Below are 21,263 nucleotides of genomic sequence, written 5' to 3'. Positions count from 1 at the left end.
CTATTATATTTTACTTTCATGGGAAAGGAATGAATTTTACAAGGCAGTAATCAGAGAGGGATGAATCCTATAAGAAAAAAAAAAAGAATTATTGCTGTTATCAAAGGCCAGCTGATCTTTTTTTCTTAAGATTACAACCTTTCAGATTTTTTTTCTTAGCTTCTGCTTCTCTCTTCGCCTGTTGTCCTTCTTAAACTCCAGTTTTGGTTTTCCAGTGAATTTATTGGTATCAGCTTCTGTATTATTTGATGTATTCACACCTCCTGAGATGTAGTTCTTCACTTCTGGACCCTACACTGTTCCTACTGAATGGTTCATTGCTTGGGCCAATGGAATAGTTAGTAAACATTTCATGGAATAATGAATGACCTTAGGGCTGACAGAAGCGGACGCTTTAGATTATGTTTAGACACTGTAAAATCTTTGGCATTTATGAAGGCTTTAGGGAAAAGCATATGAAGAGAAAAATCTCAAAGTTTTACAAGCCCACAAAGTCAGGCTGTATACCCTAGTTTGCAAATCGAGTCACTACTGAAGGCTGGCAAAGGCTACAAAATTCAGTATGTGATGTTTACCCAGAATGAATCGTTTCAGTTTATTTCAGATTGTGGTTTTGGAACGCTTCTAATGTAGTAAAAGTTATGTTGATTATACTCAATATTCGTTTACTGGAAAATGCTTGGGAAAGCCAAAATGTGAAGTTTCCACTGAATTAAAAAGAAACTCATGTGGGCACCTGTGTTCAGCAGGACTGGGTTCTTTGTTTTAGCTGAGATTAGATCGCTGTTGTCTAAAACAGTTTTGTTTCTGAACAAAAGCAACTTCACCGAGCTTGTCACGTGCACATGATTTTTCCAGTGTTTCTTATGTTGAAAATAATTGCGGATTCTGGAATTTAATTCTGAATGTCAGTGCCTGCAAATCTAGCTTTTACTTCTTTCTCGTTTCTTCAAGCAAAACAAGGCCCAATGAAGTTACATCTGAAGAAAGAAGTAAAGTTAATTTTGAATGCTATGCATGGTGGTTGTTGGGGGGGACTATTTAGCTGGTGCCGTGGAAAGCCCCTGGTTTTATTTGGTGAGCTTCATTGAATCACTCTGAGATCTGACAACAATATCCCTCCATGCACGGCAAATGTAGTTTAAAGCTGTTACAGTATAGAAGTGTAGCACATTAAATAATTCGATTGGTATTCATCATGTAGCTACGCAGCCAGCAGCTACATGGTATACAGAAATTGAGTCTGGTCAAGTACAGAGCTCACCACCTGCTTTAAAATGTCACAGGCATAATTCCAAGCTTTATTTTATCAGTAAAAACTAGGACTTATCCTACTGAAGTCAGACATTAAACCTGCGTGAGATCAGAATAAAGTTATGTATTTATTTATTAGTTGTTTGTGTGGTGGTTCCCCCTAAATCTATATGGATAACTTAAACACTTTCCACTGTTCAGATTGGCTTTTTCTGTACGTTCTGGATGCAAGTGAAACTGTTCGAGAGTAAATATTGCTAAAAAAAAACCTACCCACTTTTGCCTTCCTCTTTAGTCTTTCTCTTTGTATGACCCAGTTCCAAACCATTGCAAGATTGCCTTGATATTTCTTAAACTTGATTTATGAAATGGCAGTGTGGATCCTTCAGAGATTCCATGGGAGAAGATGAAGGACCTGTCCCAGGATCAGCATGTGAGATAATGGAGTTGACCTCATGCTCTCTTTGCCTGGCAGTTGTGAATGGGGAAGTGTATTGTGCAGCTATACCGTTATTGCTCTCTGTTTTTCTGCCACTGACACATACCAGTCTCCACGACATTTAGAAAAAGAGGGGAAGAAGCCACAGAGACTGCTAAGCCCCTGCGTTCAATCCAGTCATGGTACTGTGGTGCTCTTCTTTTCCACTCATGTATAAATGCTTCCCGCAGCAGGATCTATGTCAGAAGACTTCACCACGTATTTTTGTAGTGAACCACCAACATGATAAGAGGAAACCTGAAGTGAAAATAGATCACTGAATGACTCTAATAAAGCAGAATTTCCCTCTTTCCGTCTGACTTCTATTCTCCAGCATCCTCATATTCCTCTGAGAGAACTACATGCAGCAGGCCTTTCTCAGGAATCTAATTTCTGTGGAAAAAAATGACGGCAAAAAGACATGGGAGTTCGAGACAAAACTTTTCCCATGAGAACTCCCTTTTGCGTAATTGTCGTTATCTGATTATGGTGGGAGAAGGGTTTTTTCACCTTTACCCTCGCCTAGGAAAAGTACCATGTCCTCATGCCAAGTCTCAGGAATCCAAGATGGTCAAGATTATTGACCTAGGGAATATGTGCCTCTGAGTCAGATCGAGATGAGGAGGATCATGATGGCTGTACAGTCTATTTTACGTGTTTGAGGGGTCTAATTTTCAAGGAACCAATGTGATAGTTATGGCCCCACCCATCCCACTCCCTTTACCCTTCAGCTCTCCAGTTGGACAGTTTTTACCTCCTCTAGACTTCAAACATAGGTCCTTGTGATATCATGACATAGACATTGTGACTGTGGCAGCTGAGCTCTCACTCTCTGAAGAATAGAAAAGTTTCCTTCCTCGAAGTTTTTTTCCTCAGGACATAAACTTGTGCTGTGACCTGTGATTTTGCTTATGTATTGGGGTTATGGTGTATGCTCTGTCAGCGGTGTGGAAATTAACAAATTTCTGTCCTCTGAACTTAATGGGAATCACATTTAGTAGCTTTATGCAATAACAAAGATTTTTAAAAAAGATGCACTCCATATGAGCAGTGGGTTGTGTCACATATGTATCTGACTCAAGGTATTTGTAATAACTTGACAAAAGCTGCCATTCAATATTTTAAAACATATTTAATCTCTGAGCCTGAGAACCAGATTCTGTCACTGTCACATGTTTGGTTTAACTATCTACTGTACAAATGTGAGACTTAAAATTTTTACATTGCCCAGCAACTTTAAAGACATATTTCTGCTCCATTATCCACAAAGATTGCACACTGCAAACATCTACAAGGAGTAAGTTGAGGTGCTTATTATACAAAATATCATGTGTAAAAAAAAATCAAGATTCGTATTAAAATTCCTTTCTCAGACACTGAGAACATAAATGGGAATCAACAGAAGTTATTTACAGTGCTAGACACAGTATTTTACTGCATACTTCCATTTACAGTTTTTTATTTTCCTTTTGTAAATTGCTACTAAATATATGTGCACTGGTCATATCAGACAGTTCAAAAGATTTTAAAACTTAAATCCCTGGAACTAGACAAAGTAGTGAGCAATTTTTATGCCACCAATGTTAAAACCTGGGATTGTTTTGTGTGGTGGATAATGCTTTCAACTTAGCCTCCCCCTGTGTGTTCAATTTGGATTTAATATCTTCTGAGTCAAATTCCGCCCTCACTTAACAGCTTCGTAGTCCCAAGTGCTGACAACAGAGGCTGCATAGGTCTAACCAAGAGCAAGACTTCATCATCTGTGCTCAGTGAGCATAGTTAATTCCTAATCAACTCAGTGGGATTGACCCCAGTTAACAGAGGTTCATTTTCCTTTTGAATTCCTGTTTCAGATGATCCAATGGTATTCCATTAACCCTTATCATAGCAGGAAAGAGTCTTTCATCTGAGGTTATAGTTGAACAATCTCTCTCCCTTGCTTTCCTAAATCTCTGTAAGACGTTTGCCACCCAACAGCTATGACTCTCTGGTTTTTTGCAGCACTTACTTTCCTTTTCTCGCACCCTCCATGGAAATATTTTTGCTTAGAGAAAAGGATTATCCTACCTTCTTCCTTAGTAACCTCCCTTGGACACATTACTGTTTTCTGTCAAATGGTCTCAAAGTAATTTACAAATAACGGAGCTGGTCTATCAATGATGGTCTCTCCTCCCTGTGACACAGATAAATAATAACAACATGCTGTGTTTTAGAGAGGGGACAATGGACATGCTGCAACCACAGCACCATTTTACAGAAGGTCCATCCAGATTCTCATAAGGCATGCTTCTGGGCAGGCAAAAAATGTGAACTGAGAAACTGTCCTTCTGAGAAAGGTCTACTTGGCATCTCAACCCTTGGACACGCAGGAAGCAGCCCTTGATTACGCAATCCTTGATCACCCAACTTGCAGCTCAAGACTAAAAGACTACCTTCCCAGGAGATGTGGGAAGGCAGACGTAAAGATGGCATAGGGCTGCCTCACTCTCTTTTTGCTCCTTGGCTGCCGTGCACACAGCCGCTTCTCAAGCCTGATTTACAGCAGCCTGGTCATGATCTCACCTAATTGCGTGGCTCACATCTCCAAAATAGGACCCTGTGATCAGAATGTTCGGAAACATGAGGTCATGGCATCAAAAGGCCAGTTTCGTACTGAACGTATGGCTTTCAGGTGCCTCTGTCTTCAAAGACCAGCAGTAAAACAAAGGATAAATCTATATTTGGGGACCTTCATGGAAAGCATTACCATTTGCTGTTCATCAGAGGTACAAAAGCAATTAACAATTACCAAAAAAACCCCAAAAAGATAATTATTCAGCTCATGAATGTAATAAGTTTCAGGAAAAAATACATTTTTTGACACAGAGGTTAGTTAAATAATTTAACTGGGAATGTCATTGATGAGCTCTGCAATAACCTGCAGAGAACTGCCTGGACCTACAGCGGTAGTGAATGGCCGACTGTCCCAGGAAAGGTTTTCTTATCCTTATATTGCTTGACTTTTTTACACCACATCTGTGCTTGCTTCGTCATTCTGCCATCTGCTGTAACAAAATACAGGCAAAGCGTTTCAGAAAACAACCCCTCCGCATTTCAAAATGCTCCAACCCGGAGCACAGCCCTTTACTTCTCACAAGATGTAGCGCTTATTATCCTCTCCTCCTCCTCCCTCGGCCCCCCCACCACATGCATGATGAATTACATACGCGTACCAGGCGTGGAGAACACAGGATCCCATTGATTTTGCCACAATGTTTCTATTAAACGAAATGAATGGTTATGCGCTTTACTTCGTTGTGCAAATGCATTTGCTGAAAGGTCAGAAATAGCAGATCATTGTCATTAAATTTTTAATTTTGGAACGCCCAATCAGACTTGTTTCCTGTTTGGTATTGTCTGCAGATACACAATGTATAGCCGAGCAAAAGCTCTGATGGCTAAAGCATCAAAATAGCAGAGTATGAGCGCAGTGTTTTCGAGCACACACTCTGCATAGTCCAGTCAAAGTTTCTTCCTGGTGCAGCCGCACAAATCTCTTGGTAGCAGTAAACTTGCTGCACAGACTTCATTCCTGAACACATGTTCAAAGGTGATAAAATAAATGCAGATGGTTTCCCAAAACCTCAGTGGAGCGTTTTTTACTGTTACTAAATGGACTGTAAAAAAACTAGGGAAAAAAATAGAGAAAATACAGTTTGACACAGACAGGCAATTTCAGAATAGCATTCGGTCGTTTGGGAGAAAAGCTAAATAAAATGTGTGTTTATAATGATCTATTGGCAAAACAATATTGACAGAGCATCTGAGCTGCCTAATGGGAATGAGTTTTAGAATACTGAAGCTAAACTAGCATTACGAGCTGAATATTTTGCTTAATTATATAACACACATACAAAAAGTTGGATAGGAACTTTGGATTCATTGTGCCATGACCAAAGGTGACAATAAAACCATTCCCAGCTACAGTGAAAACAGGATTAGGCCTTAACAAATTTATTACAGGCTTTGTTTACAAACTTGTTACAAAATTATACAGCATCTTTTGTGTACACAGGATTTACAAGAACGCGTAACTGATGTGTGCGATTGCTCTGCTCTCTGGTTGAGATCTGCAGGTTTTTCTTCGCTCGCGGCCTGATCCAGCTTCCACTGGAGAAGGTGAGAATTTTTCCATTGACTTTAGTGGAAACTGGATCAGATCCAGAGGGTAACACTTCCGTTCATTGTTATACTGGGGTGGGAAAGAGGCAGCCGATCTAATAACCTTACGCACCATGCTTCTTTCTCGTTTAATGTGTTTCAGATGACGGACGTTGCGTTTGCTCTGATACACTTTTGCTGGATGCTTGTGAAATACTTGTTGCATTGGTAAAGTTAAGAGTCAAAGACCAGTTCCTGTTACTGGATTTGCAGTGGAAAATGACAAATTTTTTTCTTGGAACCTATTAAGAATGAACCTCCCTTGATTTTCAGTGAGCAGAAATAAAGACATTAGGATTGACTCTGATGTTGTTTACATTGATATAAATCTACATTTTCTCTCCCATCTTCAGTAGAATTTCTCTGGATTTACAGTGATGTAAATTGGCAAGGCATCCAGCCTGTAGGAACAAGCTGGTCTCCAATTAATGGGATATAGGGGCTGTAAGCAACAGTGACTAACCAAGCTCAGTTACTTTTCTTACTTCCTCTTCTTGTATGGAGATAGACCTATCCAGCACACTGAAGCATGGAGATCTCTAACGTTAATGATCCATGACAATATTGGCTCTCAATTACTCACAGCATCTGAAAATGGTCTTTATTTGGGGAAATCAAGGGTATAAAATTAGGCTTTTAACTTGCAAAAAATTTCAGTGGGGCAGGACTCTGAAAAATATGTTTCTCCCTCCAAGCATAAAAATTTAGTTGAAACTTAAACTTTCCTACTAGTAAATCTTGCAAAAGCTCTGTAGAGGATATTTTTTTTTTTTTAATGTTTGCCAAAGAAGGAGAACACTGGAAAAATTCTATTCAGATCTATCAGATACCGAGTTCCTTGTTATATTATGTCCTCTCTTTCCTTTTAATGATTGCCTTGGAATTCAACCTCTGAAGTTATTATTTCTTGAAGCAAAGTTAGGATTTAGTACTGTGAGGTGATGATATTTCCTGTGAGGCAAATACCCTGGCCTCATGTTGAAAATTGAGATGGTTCTCAAAACCTTTGTTTATGGCCTCCCCTGCAGAATTATACCTATATGCTCCAACCTGGCTTTCAGAGGCACTGCTATTGCAGTGCTTGGCCTCAGGAGCGACCTGTCTGGTTCTCCGGTGGTTTTATGGTGCGTAACACTCTCTGTAAGGGATTAGGGGAGACCACACAATCTGCTGACCTGCTGCAGATTTGAAGTTGGTTCTGCAGTACTGAAAGCTGTATGAAAAAAGGCATCCTGCAACCTCGGTTTTGAGTGCTCTGATCTCATTTTCATGTGTGATGCAGAACACACTACAACAGTGAAAGCTGTAGTGTAAAAACCTAATACCACTACAGCTGTAATGCTTTTTGAACGGCTGGCATTTTTCAGCCCTGACTGGGTGTTAAGATCTAGCTAGACGCAGATAACATATGCAGTCCAATCTTAATTCTGCTGGTAGCCGTGACAAGACTCTCATTTACTTTTATGGGAGTGGGATCCCATCCAGGGATCCAAATACTAATGAATAATAGACCATCTCTTCAAGTAGCGTAATTATTACTGTCCCCCGTGGAGCTACATGGCAATACAAAGAAGAGTTTGAGGTATATATATGCTAGTACATTTACCTGCCCTAAGTAACAACTCAGCTGTATAATTGAAGAACTTCGTTATAACTGCGGACTACTTGTATTTTAGTCACCATACTGCTCAAAAAGATCTATTATTTCACATTCCTGTGAAAGGTACCAGATTTGTTGAGCATTTCTACATATTCTTCCCTCTGTGAAAAATGGAGACTGGATTGCTGAGGAGAAGAACTGCTTCGTACGGGTGTGTGGCTTTGATATCCATGCCAGCATATCATATCTTTCTTTACTAAAATTTGCAAGACACGGGCTCTTTTAAGGTTATGACACCACCAGCTTTGTTTCTAATGTAAAAACTCAGAGAGAGGAATGATCCAACAATGCAAGCAGAAGATAATTGACTCAGGCGAGGAGGAAGAGGCTAATCACAACAAATAGTGAATTCTGAAGAAATCATCTTTTATGTATTATATTAATGATCCATTTAGATTGGTTCTTGGCTTCAGTAAGCTTCCTCTGCAAATATTTTACATTTTTTTCATATTTTTTCTATGATGAACTGGCAGCACTAGAAACAGTTGCAGAACAAATGTGTTTCAAAAACATAAATGAAAGTCGCTAGATTATTAGCAGCCATTCTGAAATGCTAACAGAGGGAAAACGGTCATTTCACTGACAAAACTGGCATAATACACAGAAATGGCTGCTTGATGCCTGTAACGTTGACATAATCTTCAGGCTACAACACATATTTTGGTCCATTTTTGTTTTGGTGTTGAAGAGTCAATACTGCATCCAATTAAATGTGAATGTATAGAGCAGGGAATATAAATATGTACACAACTCTTGACATTGATCTGATTTTTAACAAGTTTACTAAATGACAGTCACTGGCTTGACAATACTGAATGAAAAATACTGATTTTACACAGATTTTACAGTAAGGTTACGGTATGCTGCCAACAAGCAGTGTCACAAACATAGTCTAAAAAAACCCGGAGTTGCCCACAGCAGAGGCACACACACTTTGCTCTTGTTTATTGAGAGAGAAAGCTTATATACTGTAGATTTGCTGAAGTTTAATAAATAAGGTCAACTTATAATATATAAAACAATATAAACATTTATATGCTACATGCATATCATATAATTTAAAGTAATAATTTATATAGCAAAGAGATGCAGATTTATGTTCTTCCTATTTTCCTTGACAGCGCACACACACAGGAGGTGTCTATTCTTATCCATCTCCAGCCTACCAGTTTATTGTTTTCTGAAGTCAGTGCTCTAACGTATGTTTGGGACGTCTTGCATTGGGAGTTCCAGTGCTTGTCATCTATGCCGCGGCAGCCATTTTTTACAGGCTTGGCTTCTTTACACCTTGTTTCATAAAAGTATTGCTTAACTGGAGAGTTGCCTGTTTTAATTTCTCCCAGAACAGTTACCTGGTGTCCTCTAATGTCGATCGCAGACGATTTGTCCGTGACCCATAAACTTTCACTGTCGCAAACAGAATATTCCCCTCGGTGACTCTTGTGCTCCGCGTACCTTTTCCGCCGGGAGGTTCTGTTCACCACCACTGAATTTCCAATATAATCCTCCATGAGGTACAGTGGCGGTGGTTCCAGTGGCGTGTTGTCACTCAAGAGGACTCGGGGTGAGTTGTAGCGTCTCTGCTGCCTTAAGAGGTCTGTATCCATTGAGATAACTGGCTGGAAGTCCGATTTCACATTTTCATCTCCATCCGTGTCTTGCTGAGTGTCTGCTTTCTGCACTGTGTTTTGATAGTTTTCCTTAATATCTACCATCTGCTTAGAAAGCTTGTTTTTCAAAATGTCTGCCTGAATGAGTTTAATAATAAGAGAATTTATTGAATCTTCTGGCAAACTCCTTTGATCCATGTTGGTAGACTGGATGCCACGAAGATAAGCGAGAAATATCACATAAAACAAGATGGACATCACCTTGTTCACCTGTAAGATCTGCAGGAAGAGAAAGTCAACATAAAAACAATTAAATAGGGAATTTTACTAGAGGCTGTGAATACGAAAATTTGGATTTGTTTTTATAACATCTGTACTTTATAGATAGAGGTAGGCTATGTGCTTATTTGAAGATAGTATTTTGTTATACTCTGTAATGAGTGCAACTGTTTTCTGATATTTTTTTTCAGTGTTTCATCTATATTTCATGCACTTTTCAGGATGACCTTACTTTTACTCTTTCCGTGCACATCACAAAACCACAGAACCACAGAATGATAGGGGTTGGAAGGGACCTTTGGAGATCATCTAGTCCAACCCCCCTGCCAGAGCAGGGTCACCTACAGCAGGTTGCACAGGAACGCATCCAGGAGGGTTTTGAATGTCTCCAGAGACGGAGACTCCACCACCTCTCTGGGCAGCCTGTTCCAGTGCTCTGCCACCCTCAAAGTAAAGAAGCTCCTCCTCATATTTACATGGAACTTCCTACGTTCAGGCTTGTGCCCATTACCTCTTGTCCTGTCCCTGGGCACCACTGAAAAGAGCCTGGCCCCATCCTCCTGACACCCACCCTTTAAGTATTTATAAGCATTTATAAGATTCCCTCTCAGTCTATATACCACCACCTCAGCGTAGTGATATCTATGTCAGTTAGGTCCTTTCTCTACAGAGATAGGTAGCGCTTGGTATGGTATGTCCAGGTCTTGGCAGTGGAGAGGCCAAGTTACTTTCACTGTCTATTCTACAGAGTGGTTTAGTTTCAAAATTGCCAGACTACGCAGAGCAGCAGGCTATCTAATGGTGTAAAATGAACAAGTTCTGACTTTTCTAAGTGTTGTCTGGTTTTGTGTGTTAAGATCTCTTGGATCCATCAAATCCTTATTCATCAAATGGTTTGTGTTTAACTTAACCCTAAGAGCATCATCATCATACACTGGCAAATAAATACCATATTTCAATAGCTCTTTCTTTCTCTTTCTCTCTCCAGTTCTGTAAGGGAAAGTATTCTTGAGAGAAAAGGATGCAGTCAAGCACCAAAGCGGGGTTTCTTATATTTTGAACTTCAGAAAACAGTGGTTAGGCTTGTGTAATACAAGTAGAAAATTCTAATGGATCCACAGGCTGTTTTGTACTGGTTGGTTGGTGAGTTGCAGTCCGTTTTTTTTTTGTGGCTTTTAATGAAGTTCCTTCATTACATTTGTAAAAAGTGTAACAAAACTGACAGTTCAATGAATTCCGACCCCACCCCCCCCAAAAAAAACAAAAAAAAAGAAGAATCCTGTTCGAAAAGATCAAAAAGAACTCAAGATCAAGATTTTGAAAACTGGACCTAAAAGGGTGCTTTGTCTCTATGCTGTACTTTGCCATGCACTGCTCTATATGGATTCCTGTAATGTCCTTGCAGTTTTAGCTTCTGAGCATCTTCTAGAGGGTCATTTGTCATTTCTTTTTAAATCTTTCTGTCTTTCTGTTTGTGTAGTTGAGAACTATGAGCCTCTGTCTAAGAAGGTGTTTTTTTCCTTGTGGATACCTGTATATTTTGTATTTGCACTTATATTTAAATTATATGATATTTAAAATAATTTTCAATGTAAAACACTAGATCATGGAAGGAAACCATTCACTTCAAAGCACACCTATTTGAGAAAATTGTTGCACGAGTAGTGGATTGAAGGAAAAAATATTGAACTCATGTTAGAGCACTCTTATACCATGTGATAAGTCCCGGCTGTAGTACTGCTTCAAGTGACTCAGAACAGTCTTGCACTTCATCCTCCTGCACTGAAAACATGTCAACCATGTGTCAGACTGCTAGCACTCTGGGATGAAGGCACAGAGTCACAGAACACGGAACAGATGGAGTTGGAAGGATCCCCAGGAGATCATCCAGTCCAATCTCACTGCTCAAAGCAGGGTCAGCTAGAGCAGCTTGCACAGGGCTGTGCCCAGTCAGGTTTTGAGTACCTCCATGGATGGAGACTCCACAACCCCTCTAGACAACCTGTTCCAGTGTTTGACCACCGTCACAGTAAAAAATAAATAAATAAAAATCTCATGTTTTGATAGTATTTCCTATATCTCAGTTTGTGACCATTGCCTCTTGTCTTTTCATGGGACACCCCTGAGAAGACCCTGTCTCCATCCTTTTACTCCCTCCAATCAGGTATTTCTACACTTTGATAAGATCTCCCTGAGAGTTGTTTTCTCCAGGTTGAACAGCCCCAGCTCTCTCAGCCTATCCTCATATGACAGATGCCCTAGTCCCTTAATCGTCTTCCTGGACTCACTCCTATATGTCTATGTCTCTCCTGTACTGGGGAGCCAGAACTGGACACAGCACTCCAGATATGGCCTCACCAGTGCTGAGTTGACTGAGGAAGGATCTGCTCCCTCAACCTGCTGGTGAGACTCTGGGTAGCCTGTGTTTTTCCCAGAAGAAATTTCAGAAATGTCAGACCTCTTGAACAGAAAATTTTCCACTTCAGAAAATCACCATTTGCTGTTTAAGAAGGCAAACGATTTTCTGTTTAAGAAAGCATAGTAAAAAAGAAAAAAGTTTTACTGGAGAATCCTCTATCCATTCTGAGTAAATCTCCTTTAGCAACAGTGAGTCCCCACTTCATAGTTTGGAACTGCAGCAAAATCAGAGCTACCCTCCGTGGATGTGTGATCTGTCCTTTTATGGACAAGAAATGTGTTTTCTCCATTCTCAGTTTGTCACAGTATGAGTTCACCTAAATCTAGACTGTTGCTTGCAGCAATGTTATGCTTTGGGAAAAAAAAAAAAATCTAAGATTTTCAGTTACCATACAATTAACTGTCATACCTAAATAAATACTAACTTAATGTAGATGGATCTCAGAGCCCAGACGGTGCTGTATAAAAAAATCTCTTCCTGTGCTATTTGGTCTTCCCTCAGTAAATTGTTTGGTTTTAAAAACAGTAAAAATATTATAAAACAGATGTCATTCAGCAGATTTCTCACAGTGCTCAGAAGAGCTAACCCACATGCAGTACGACACTCAAGTCCATAGGATGGTGAGCAAAGCTCTGACAACGCTCGAGCTCAAGAGCTGAAAGCATTATTCATGCCAACATGCAGCTGCATGTAATCACTGGTCTGCTTAGTTTCAAAACTAAGTGGCACTAGCAAAATACACAAGTTGGAGCAGGTGATGAGGTGGGAAAAGTAAGACTGGAGTTCCTGCAGACTCTCTTTAATGTCATCCTGCATACAGAAAGGAAGGGATAGGGGCCTCAGCATTACAGCAGTTCGAACAAGCTATTTTTCTTGTCCATGGAGGAACCCTGTTAATGGAAAAAAATGTTTTAAAGTATTTTTCTGAACCTAAAGTAAAATGTCTTGTGGATTTGGTGGGAGGGGTATTAAACTACTCTGAAATTTGACTTTTAGTTTGATTTGTGCCTGACAAATTATTTGCTGCGAAAGTAAAAATGTTTCGGAACCAGTCTTTACATTTTTCTGAAATGTTTTCAGGGTGCAAACTTTGGAAAGAAAATGCAAGCACTTGCCGAGATTACAGTTTTCAGGGAGTTCTTCCAAGACAGTTTACCTAGGATGTTCATAACTGGCATGTTCAGAAATTCCAGTCCATGGCTCGAAATTGCCAGGCTGTCCATGAAGTCCAGCACATCAGAACATGCCTAAGGCACTATTCTAGCTAGGAGAAATGGACGTTACTGGGAAACTGCAACTGGTTTATGGCCTCGGCTCTATTTTGAGTATAAGACACCTTAAAAGTGTATTGGCTTGTACAGCTGGTCAATATTGCTTTTGATAAATGGCTCTTTGCCCAAAATGGAACTTTGTGCCTGTATAAATTGAGGATGATTTGCAATTTGTACCTTTTTTTTCTGTGTGTTGTTATACTGATAAAAAGGAGAGGAAAATGTAAAACATAAAATGTTTATGTTTTCCTATTTTCAAAGCAAATCATTCTAGCGTTTCTGGACATGCGTCAAAAGTTGCACAATGGAATGCACAAAACAGAAAGAGTGCTTACTCAGTATAGCCCAGTGAGTAAGTTATCTATAGAGGAGACTGCCATTCAGAGGCAAGATTTCAACAGAGGCATCCTGTCTTAGGCCGACTTAACTTCCAGGCTCCTGGGGCACAGGCTTGTATGGACCTTAGCAGAAGCTACTCCAGCACAAGTAGCAATAGCTCCTTCTTCAGCCTTTTGGACAATGGTATAAAAATCCCCCAATAATTTAATTCTTCACATGAATTTTTCTGTTCTCTCATTAAAAATGCTTAAAATTAAAATTATTCATTTCAGGTAGACAGATTTTGTTCAGGACAAACTTTTTCCAGTTAGCTGATGATTGTGCGATATTTTTGTTGTTCTTCAAGGTTCTTTTTGAAATTTTCCACATGTAAATCCCTGAAAGGGTTCCTTTTAGCTGTCTTTGTGGACTGTTTGAAGTGAAGTAAGTGTGATGAATGGTCCTAGAAAGGGACACAGTACTGTTTACACTCCTACAGGAAGTACAGACTAGATTACTATATTTGGGGCCTGAGTCTGGGTCCCAAATAGGCATGGGCAAACATTCCCATGGTGACCTCAGAATAAGAGCACAGCCCAGCAGCATGCTCCCTAGTCCGGTATCAGCTGAAGTAATGTTATTAGATGCAAATAGAGAAGACCGTAATTGGTGACTGCTTCTACTTCATTCCTACCTGATATCTGCTTGTGCTAGAGTATTAACCCTGGTACTTGAGCTCAGTTTCTGTTTCCACAGGCTGTCAGGTCAGCTGTGACATACAGCCTAGTCATCATTAAGGTGTATGACAGCACATGACTTAAATGGATGTTCAGTATATATTGGATATAACGACACATCCATTTGAACCAGCATAATCATCTTACTGTGCAGTGCCTACTACATACCTCTCCTAGAAGCCACGTGGTTGCAGAACAATTACGTGGTTGCAGACAGTGTGAATCCAGAATTGATCCAGCACCTTCTCTGGATTCACATCAAAAGGTATCCCTTGTTGACCTATCAGTTTATGGTGAACTCATCATTTGACTGGGGGCTCAGTAGTGGCTGGACATAATGGTAGACTACTCGTCTCACTCTGCCCGTGCCACAAAGAGAGCAGGCAAGCTAGTGAGGGTGGGCATTTGCAGCCTGGCGTGGTCTTGCTGCTGCAATATCCACCCTGTTTTCTATCTCTCTCCTCCTGTATCACCCAATTCCTTTTCTATTCCATATCTTGGGAGTTCAGCAAGGGCTGCTGACATATTATGGAAAACTGTTTTTCCTGAGCCGCTGAGAAGCTTTGGACCAGCTCTGCTATTGTGCTGTGCTATACTGTGAGACCTTCCAGATGTCAGAACGTATCTTTGATGCTTTGAACTCTTGCTAGAGGTAATTAAAAAAGGGGTGGTGAACACATGGCTCTCAAATCAGTCTTTAAATGTACTTGGAAAACACTCTGCTTTGTGCGATTTGGAAAAGCACCGGACATCAAGGTAGGAAGACATATTAGTCTCTTTCAGTTGGTCCCTTGGCATAGTGCTAGTGCCCGCCTTATTCCGAGATACTACTCTGGCTTTCAAAAGGGATTACAAACATGAAAACAGAAGCAAAGAAGATCCTTAAAGGAACAAGGAGTAGAACTAAGTGACAATTAGGCATTACGAATGGTCCAGAGGTTTTGTGGGAGCACATATCACAGCATGGCAGGAAAAAATTTGTGGCACAGTTGGTAAAAGCAAAAAAAAAAGAAAGAAAAGCTCATGCATTGCAAAGTTGTTTGGTCTTTCAACTGTAGCTAAGTTTTACCCTATTTTAATGGTTTGTATTCCTGCCTGTCACTGTGGTCTTAGTAGGGCATTAATGCTGTTTAATACAGATGTCTCAGGGAAGGCCTAAATTTAGGAGAAGTAAATAAGATTACGTATTGTTTCCATCAATAAATTAAATCCCCAATAAACTCTGGTAAATCACTTCCTGCTCTTTTCAGTTTCAGCACTTTACATAGAGTTGGAAAACCTTGTTTAGCTTTGTTTTGTTTGTGTTGATTTAAAAAGAAGATCTGTATTGCTTTATTTTGATCAGTCTTTGAACAGTCTACACAGGTGAAGAGCGAAGTGTCATTTCATATGTTCTGTGAAAATAATGAAATCCTAGTACTGTGAGATACTGCCCAAGTATTTACTTTTAAGTCATTGCTAAGAGAAACTGGAATAGAAGGAAAAGTGACTGGTGAATTTTACATTCAGCGTTGTAATACCAGACTTGATTTATGTAAGTCAGCTTGAAATATTTGGCACTTTCTGAAAAATTTAGGAGCAGCTTTTGTTCTTCAGACCGAGCAACTAATGATCATTTGCGGTGGCTGACAGCTTATTCAGGCTTTTGCCAAAGACGACAGTGTAATTATTCTCATTGCTTGCTAAGCACTGTTTTCACAAACTCACAGAAACCAACAAGTAGCAGAATGCCCTGTTGATTCCCTCATACTAATAACTATGTTGAGAAGAAATGCAGCCCTTCTCCTGCTTAGGGGAGACAGCGAAAAGGTACATATCAAGAAAAATATCACTGCATCCTGAATATTCGGAAAGATGGGACTGTGAAATAATTGCATATGAAAATTTGCACTCTATTTCAGTATAGTAATCGACTATTTGTACAATATGTGCCTGCAGAAGCATTTATTAAAGTAGATTGCTGTAGAGTGCTGAATACCCCTAGAGATGCTATGACCCCCCTGAACATTTCCACTTCTCAAGGTATGGAAATTTCAACACATACAGATTGAAGTTAAAGCTTTCACAAGAGCCAGACCCACTAAGAAGTCGAAGAATTCAGAGACAAAATCAAGTGGGACTGAGTTATGGCAGATTTAAGCGTTAACCCTCCCATCCTCAGGGCCAACCAAAATGTAAGTTAGAGTGAAGGAATTTGAAACTTCTTGCAGATGGGCTGGGGAGCGTGTCTACACACTGTATCTGAGGATAAGGCCACCAAAGTTTCTAAATCTCTGCAGCAGGTCAGTTGCTTTTAATCATGCATTACTCAAGGTCATTTTCAAAAGAGAAGACACATCTGAGCACTGAGCTCCGATAGCCTCCAGTGAATCGTATATACCTAATCTCTTATGGAAATGGAGCTCAGCCTACTGAGTCACTGACATTTCCTTTTCCTCTTTAAATGACTGTCTGAGCAAAGCACAGCAAGACAGCTGTTCACCCAAGTATGAAAAACTCATCTGCACTTCGAACCAATCTACAATACTATTTATGATTACCATTGTGACCATGACCCTACTAGTCTTTGAGGAACGCTTTCCTGACTGGTGACATCTTTCTGAGGGACAGTTTTGTGATAACACATCTGCTGTGAGGAGCAATCTGTTTTCTGAGCAGTTAAATGCGCTGTGTAGAACCACAGTAATATTGGTTCATTTCAGACACAGCTGATTGCAACGGCATGTGTGTCTACATTTGATCTTTCCACAAATATATCTTTTTGTGATCGCCTTATGCATACCTGCCCGTTTCCAAGAGAAAGGTCAGGACCAGTTCCTCGGTGCTTACCTCACTACTTGGAACGGCAGCTGCTTCTCACACCTTGTGCAAAGTTAATTCTGTTAGGTTTTGGCCCTGCACCTTCCTCCCCCGCCACCGACATTGTCTGGCGTTCAGGGCACTCGAGACCCCCCTGGAGGCATTTGACACTCCCCAGCATCCTCTAGCAATCCCACCGAGAAACTTGACTATTAATAACGTCCGGTGCAATATCAACCATACTAGCTACATCCCCAGGTCTATAATCAACTACAGAAGTAGACAGGCTTTTCTCAGACACAACTAGGTCTTTTTCTGTTTTAATTCCTTCCTCACTGACATTTTTGTGACATGATATTTACATCTGTCTGTCTCTGTCCTGACTGTCATTTTGCATTAACCACTTGACTAATTAATCTGTGTATTGAGAAGGTCAGAACAAGGATTTGTGAGGCTGGGATCCTGACTTCTCTGAAGAGTTTGGTCAAGTGAAAATCTCTGTTCATTACTTTCGACGTCTGCAAAGTAAGGAACTTGATGGAATGGTGTTGGGGTTTTATTACCCTAGATATATACCCTCACTTCCTTAGCTTTCTCCCTCAAAGGACTGGCCGTTGTTGCCCTACTAAGAGAGCAAAAGTAAAAATTTCCTCTCTCCACACAAGGCACAATAGCATTGCAGTACGATGCCCTGCATGCTGCATGGGAGATGCCCATCTGTTTTGAGATTAATGAGGCATCTTAACAAATATATTTCCATAAATGTTCTCAGTGTAAATCATCCTCTGTTTTCTTTTACCATTCTCACATCACTGATGTTTGAGCACTCCGTAAGCATGTATCTTGGTTAATAGGAGGGCTGCCATTGTTCCCATTTTAAAGAGTAGAAACTGGAATATACAAAAGTCAGATGATGTTTGCAAGGTCATACAGGTATTCTGCTGCAAATTGGGTTTTTCATGTTGCACTGCCTGGATTAGGAAAGTCCATCTGTAATGCTGTGTGGAAGTTTGAATGATCAATGACAAGCATGCAAGGCAAGGAAATAAAACCAACGCCATCTGAGATGAGCAGTCAGCTGCATCTTAGTCACGACAAAGAATTAAAGCCACACTTGGATAAACAATTTCCACAAAAGCTGAAGTATTTCTGCATATTATTTACTGTGTGGCTCTGAAAACTGTCCAAAGTATCAAGAAATCTAAGGTTCATATGCTTAGCTAAATTAATAAACTCCAATGACTTGACTAGACCTGTGCTAAATTTACAAAACCCGAAGATTTGCTCAAAGATTTGCCCAAAGTTTTACACTTGCCTTTTTTTTTTCTTTTTTTTTTTTTTTGAGAAGTCGTTTGCAAACAGAATAATAGAAAGCACCAGAAATACATCATGGATATTTTAAGCTGATAAACTGTTTGTGTGTTGGTCAGTCTTTTCATTACTGTTTGTTAATAGCAGCAGGGCCAAGCAGCAAACAAATTAAATTTGCAGCTGAATTTGGAAAGGATGCAAACAGCAGTGAGCAAAGAGAAATACAATCTCTGCTGGGGAGATGGAGACATAAAATATTGGCAGAAAATTACAAAATGAAAGTCAAAGTAGAAATTACAAGCTAGCACGCTGGGGGAATAGTGGTATTGAGCAAGGATATGCAGAGGGGGAAAGAAATTTAGAAAGGAGCAGTACCTGATCAGACCCAGGAATGAACGAACACTTTGGAAAGGCACAGTATTTAAGAAATGCAAATACTGAGGCATTGCACTGCAGAGCTAGTAAGGAATTGCCACTTTTTGTAGCACAGCAGAAAAATCAGGAAAGCTGCTTGAAAGTTGGAAGGTATTGTTACATGAAAATAAAATTAGGAAAGAACAACAAAAATGACTCGAAGCGTTGTATAACTGACCTTTAAGGAAATTGCCTTGAACGTGCAAGCCTTTGCTATGAGCGAACAGAACGGGCATGACAGAAAACCCAGCGCAAAGATCTGGAAAGCGTAAGCATTGGTGAAAGAAAGCATTCACTTTAGGGTGGAGCAAAGAAGTGCAATCAGGAAAAATGGGATTAAACTAAGGAAAGGGAAGTTAAGCTGATCATCAAAAGTAGTTTTCAAGCTCTGCAAGATGTTTGTAACAAGCCCAAAGCCACACCAAAGAGGCCTGGTTTCATGTTTCGTTGCAGCCCTGAAACTCCATCTAAGTCTTTTTTTAAAACAGTTTGAAGATCCATTAACCTTTCAAGTCAACCTGGACCTACTTTGGCTCAACCAAGGCTGATTAATTGTTTTGTATTAAAGTCAGGCAATAGTTACAGTTCCTCTTATTTTTGTCAGAGAGAGATTTTGCGTGCTTAAGCTCTCCATAATTAAAGTTGAGGTCAGTCTTCCAGGTGAAACTCACTTCTTTTACCTCCCCACAGTTCTGGGGCATTCAAGCCTGGCCTCTGGATACATCAGAGGCGTGACTATATTTGGTGTATCCTTCTGGAAAGAGCAAGGGAAGCCATGGAAAGGGTTAAGGTGAAGTGATCCACATTTATAACAGATTGCTCTCGTTCTATTTTTAAATGCCAGAGGTGGGTTTTGACTAACTTGGTAACAGGAGGAGAAAGGGAAGCACCTCTCAGATTATCAGAATTTTTTCCCTCTCCTACTAGGCTATGAAAGAGAAGCCTTCTAGAGACCCTGTGATGTAGAATGGTCTGATGTGTTTTCATATTTACGTTTCCACTGGACAACTCATTTTGTAGGAAAAAAAAATTTGTAGAAACAAAAAATTTTTAAATGCTATTTTTTAGTTTTTCTGATGTTAGGAAACTCAAGAAGAAAACTGTTTCAAACTGTGAACTTCAGGATCATTATTTTGCTGTATTTTACATTGAAAACAAAAGGGTTTCTATTTTGTTTTTGTTTAGAAACTGAAAAAATCCGTATTTTTTAATACCTTCCAATTTCTTTTTTCTTTTATGAAGTAAAGAAAACAGTGAAATCAAGCAAGCAAACAGAAGAAAACAAGGGCTATAGCTTCAAAAATGTTAGAATCTCAGTATGAAAAATCTTGCATCCTTAAACCTAGTTTTAGGGTACAGACAGAACACACACCCACAAGGAAACTGAAATGCAGTACTAGGGAATGCTAGTTAGAAATGAAATGACCTTTGGTTTGGTTAGAATTTAAAAAATAAATAATCCTGAAGTTAACCTGGGATATTTCTGTTGGAAAAAAAAACCATTTCTTTGGTTTTCTGACAGCTCTACTCTAACCCTTGAATACAGACGTTTGCCTTGGGAGTAGGAGCAGTGTTAGGGCAACACTGCCTCTTACGAGGCCCAGTCAAATTTTTAAGGTACCATTTGCTTAGAAGGAACAGCCCTGCTGTACGAGAGTTTTGTCCAAGCACTAGGTATGAGCCTTGCTGTGCCTCCACACGCAATACACCTCCACCATGGTGTGCTCCATGGGGGTGGGATTGTGGCAAACCATGGTGCAAGAGGCTTGGTGGGGAAGCCCCACTTCATTTCATCCAAAACTGCACCTGTGTTTGCTTTGCAAAAAGCCCATGACTCTGTGTTTCTTCAAAGCGGTACAGAAATACATCCATGGCCACTTCGTGAATCAAAGTTTGCTTTCTGAATTGCCTCTCCCTGTTCCTCAGGGGTTCACAAACCTCCAAATAGAAGTGTCCTGTTAGACTTGCAGGTGCAAAATATCTGATGCAGAGTTCTCAAGAACAGGACTCCAGGCCTGATCCAAATACTTTAAACCACCAACAGGACCTCATTGAATTCAGCTTGAATTGGATAAAACTTTTGCACAGTAAGGAGTGTAGGGAAATGACAACGTGACTAGAGACAGTTGATGTTTGATCCATATTTTATCGTACATGTAGCATGGAACTGAATTGTTTGCATCAGGACCATAGTGAGAAATTAGCATTGCGGTATATAATTAATAACTTTTCCATGGTCTTTGCACAGGTGTAGTAGCTTGCTTCCAAGCAGCTTAAAAAGATATTTTTAAAGTCACTCTCAAAGAAAAGAAGTCTTGTATTTCTGATAAAATACAGGTGAGTGTTTTGGGGGACAAATGTAAGGTTAGAAGTTGGCTTCTTTGCAAAAAATGTAAGCCTTTAGGTTAAAAAGAGCCTGTATCCCTAAAACTTGTTTATTCGGACAAGCTAAATGAGCTGGCCAGATATGAGAGATCACCTCTCCCAACAGTCTTGCTCACTTTTACACTGTG

At 39.9% G+C, this 21,263-nt stretch overlaps 1 protein-coding gene across 2 annotated transcripts in view; it reads right to left on the bottom strand.

Annotated features, from left to right (window-relative positions):
- Positions 1-8,606: 8,606 nt before the first annotated feature.
- Positions 8,607-21,263, bottom strand: part of NTF3 (neurotrophin 3) — a 55,961-nt gene continuing 43,304 nt past the window's right edge. For both annotated transcript variants that reach the window (XM_074589512.1, XM_074589521.1), the window contains exon 2: positions 8,607-9,481. In XM_074589512.1, coding sequence (XP_074445613.1) covers positions 8,687-9,481 — 795 coding nt within the window. In that variant the 3' untranslated portion in view covers positions 8,607-8,686. The remainder of the gene's footprint in view (positions 9,482-21,263) is intronic.

Source organism: Larus michahellis, chromosome 1, assembly GCF_964199755.1.
Source record: "Larus michahellis chromosome 1, bLarMic1.1, whole genome shotgun sequence".
Classification (NCBI taxonomy): Eukaryota; Metazoa; Chordata; class Aves; order Charadriiformes; family Laridae; genus Larus; species Larus michahellis.
This window is presented reverse-complemented; position numbering and strand designations above follow the sequence as displayed.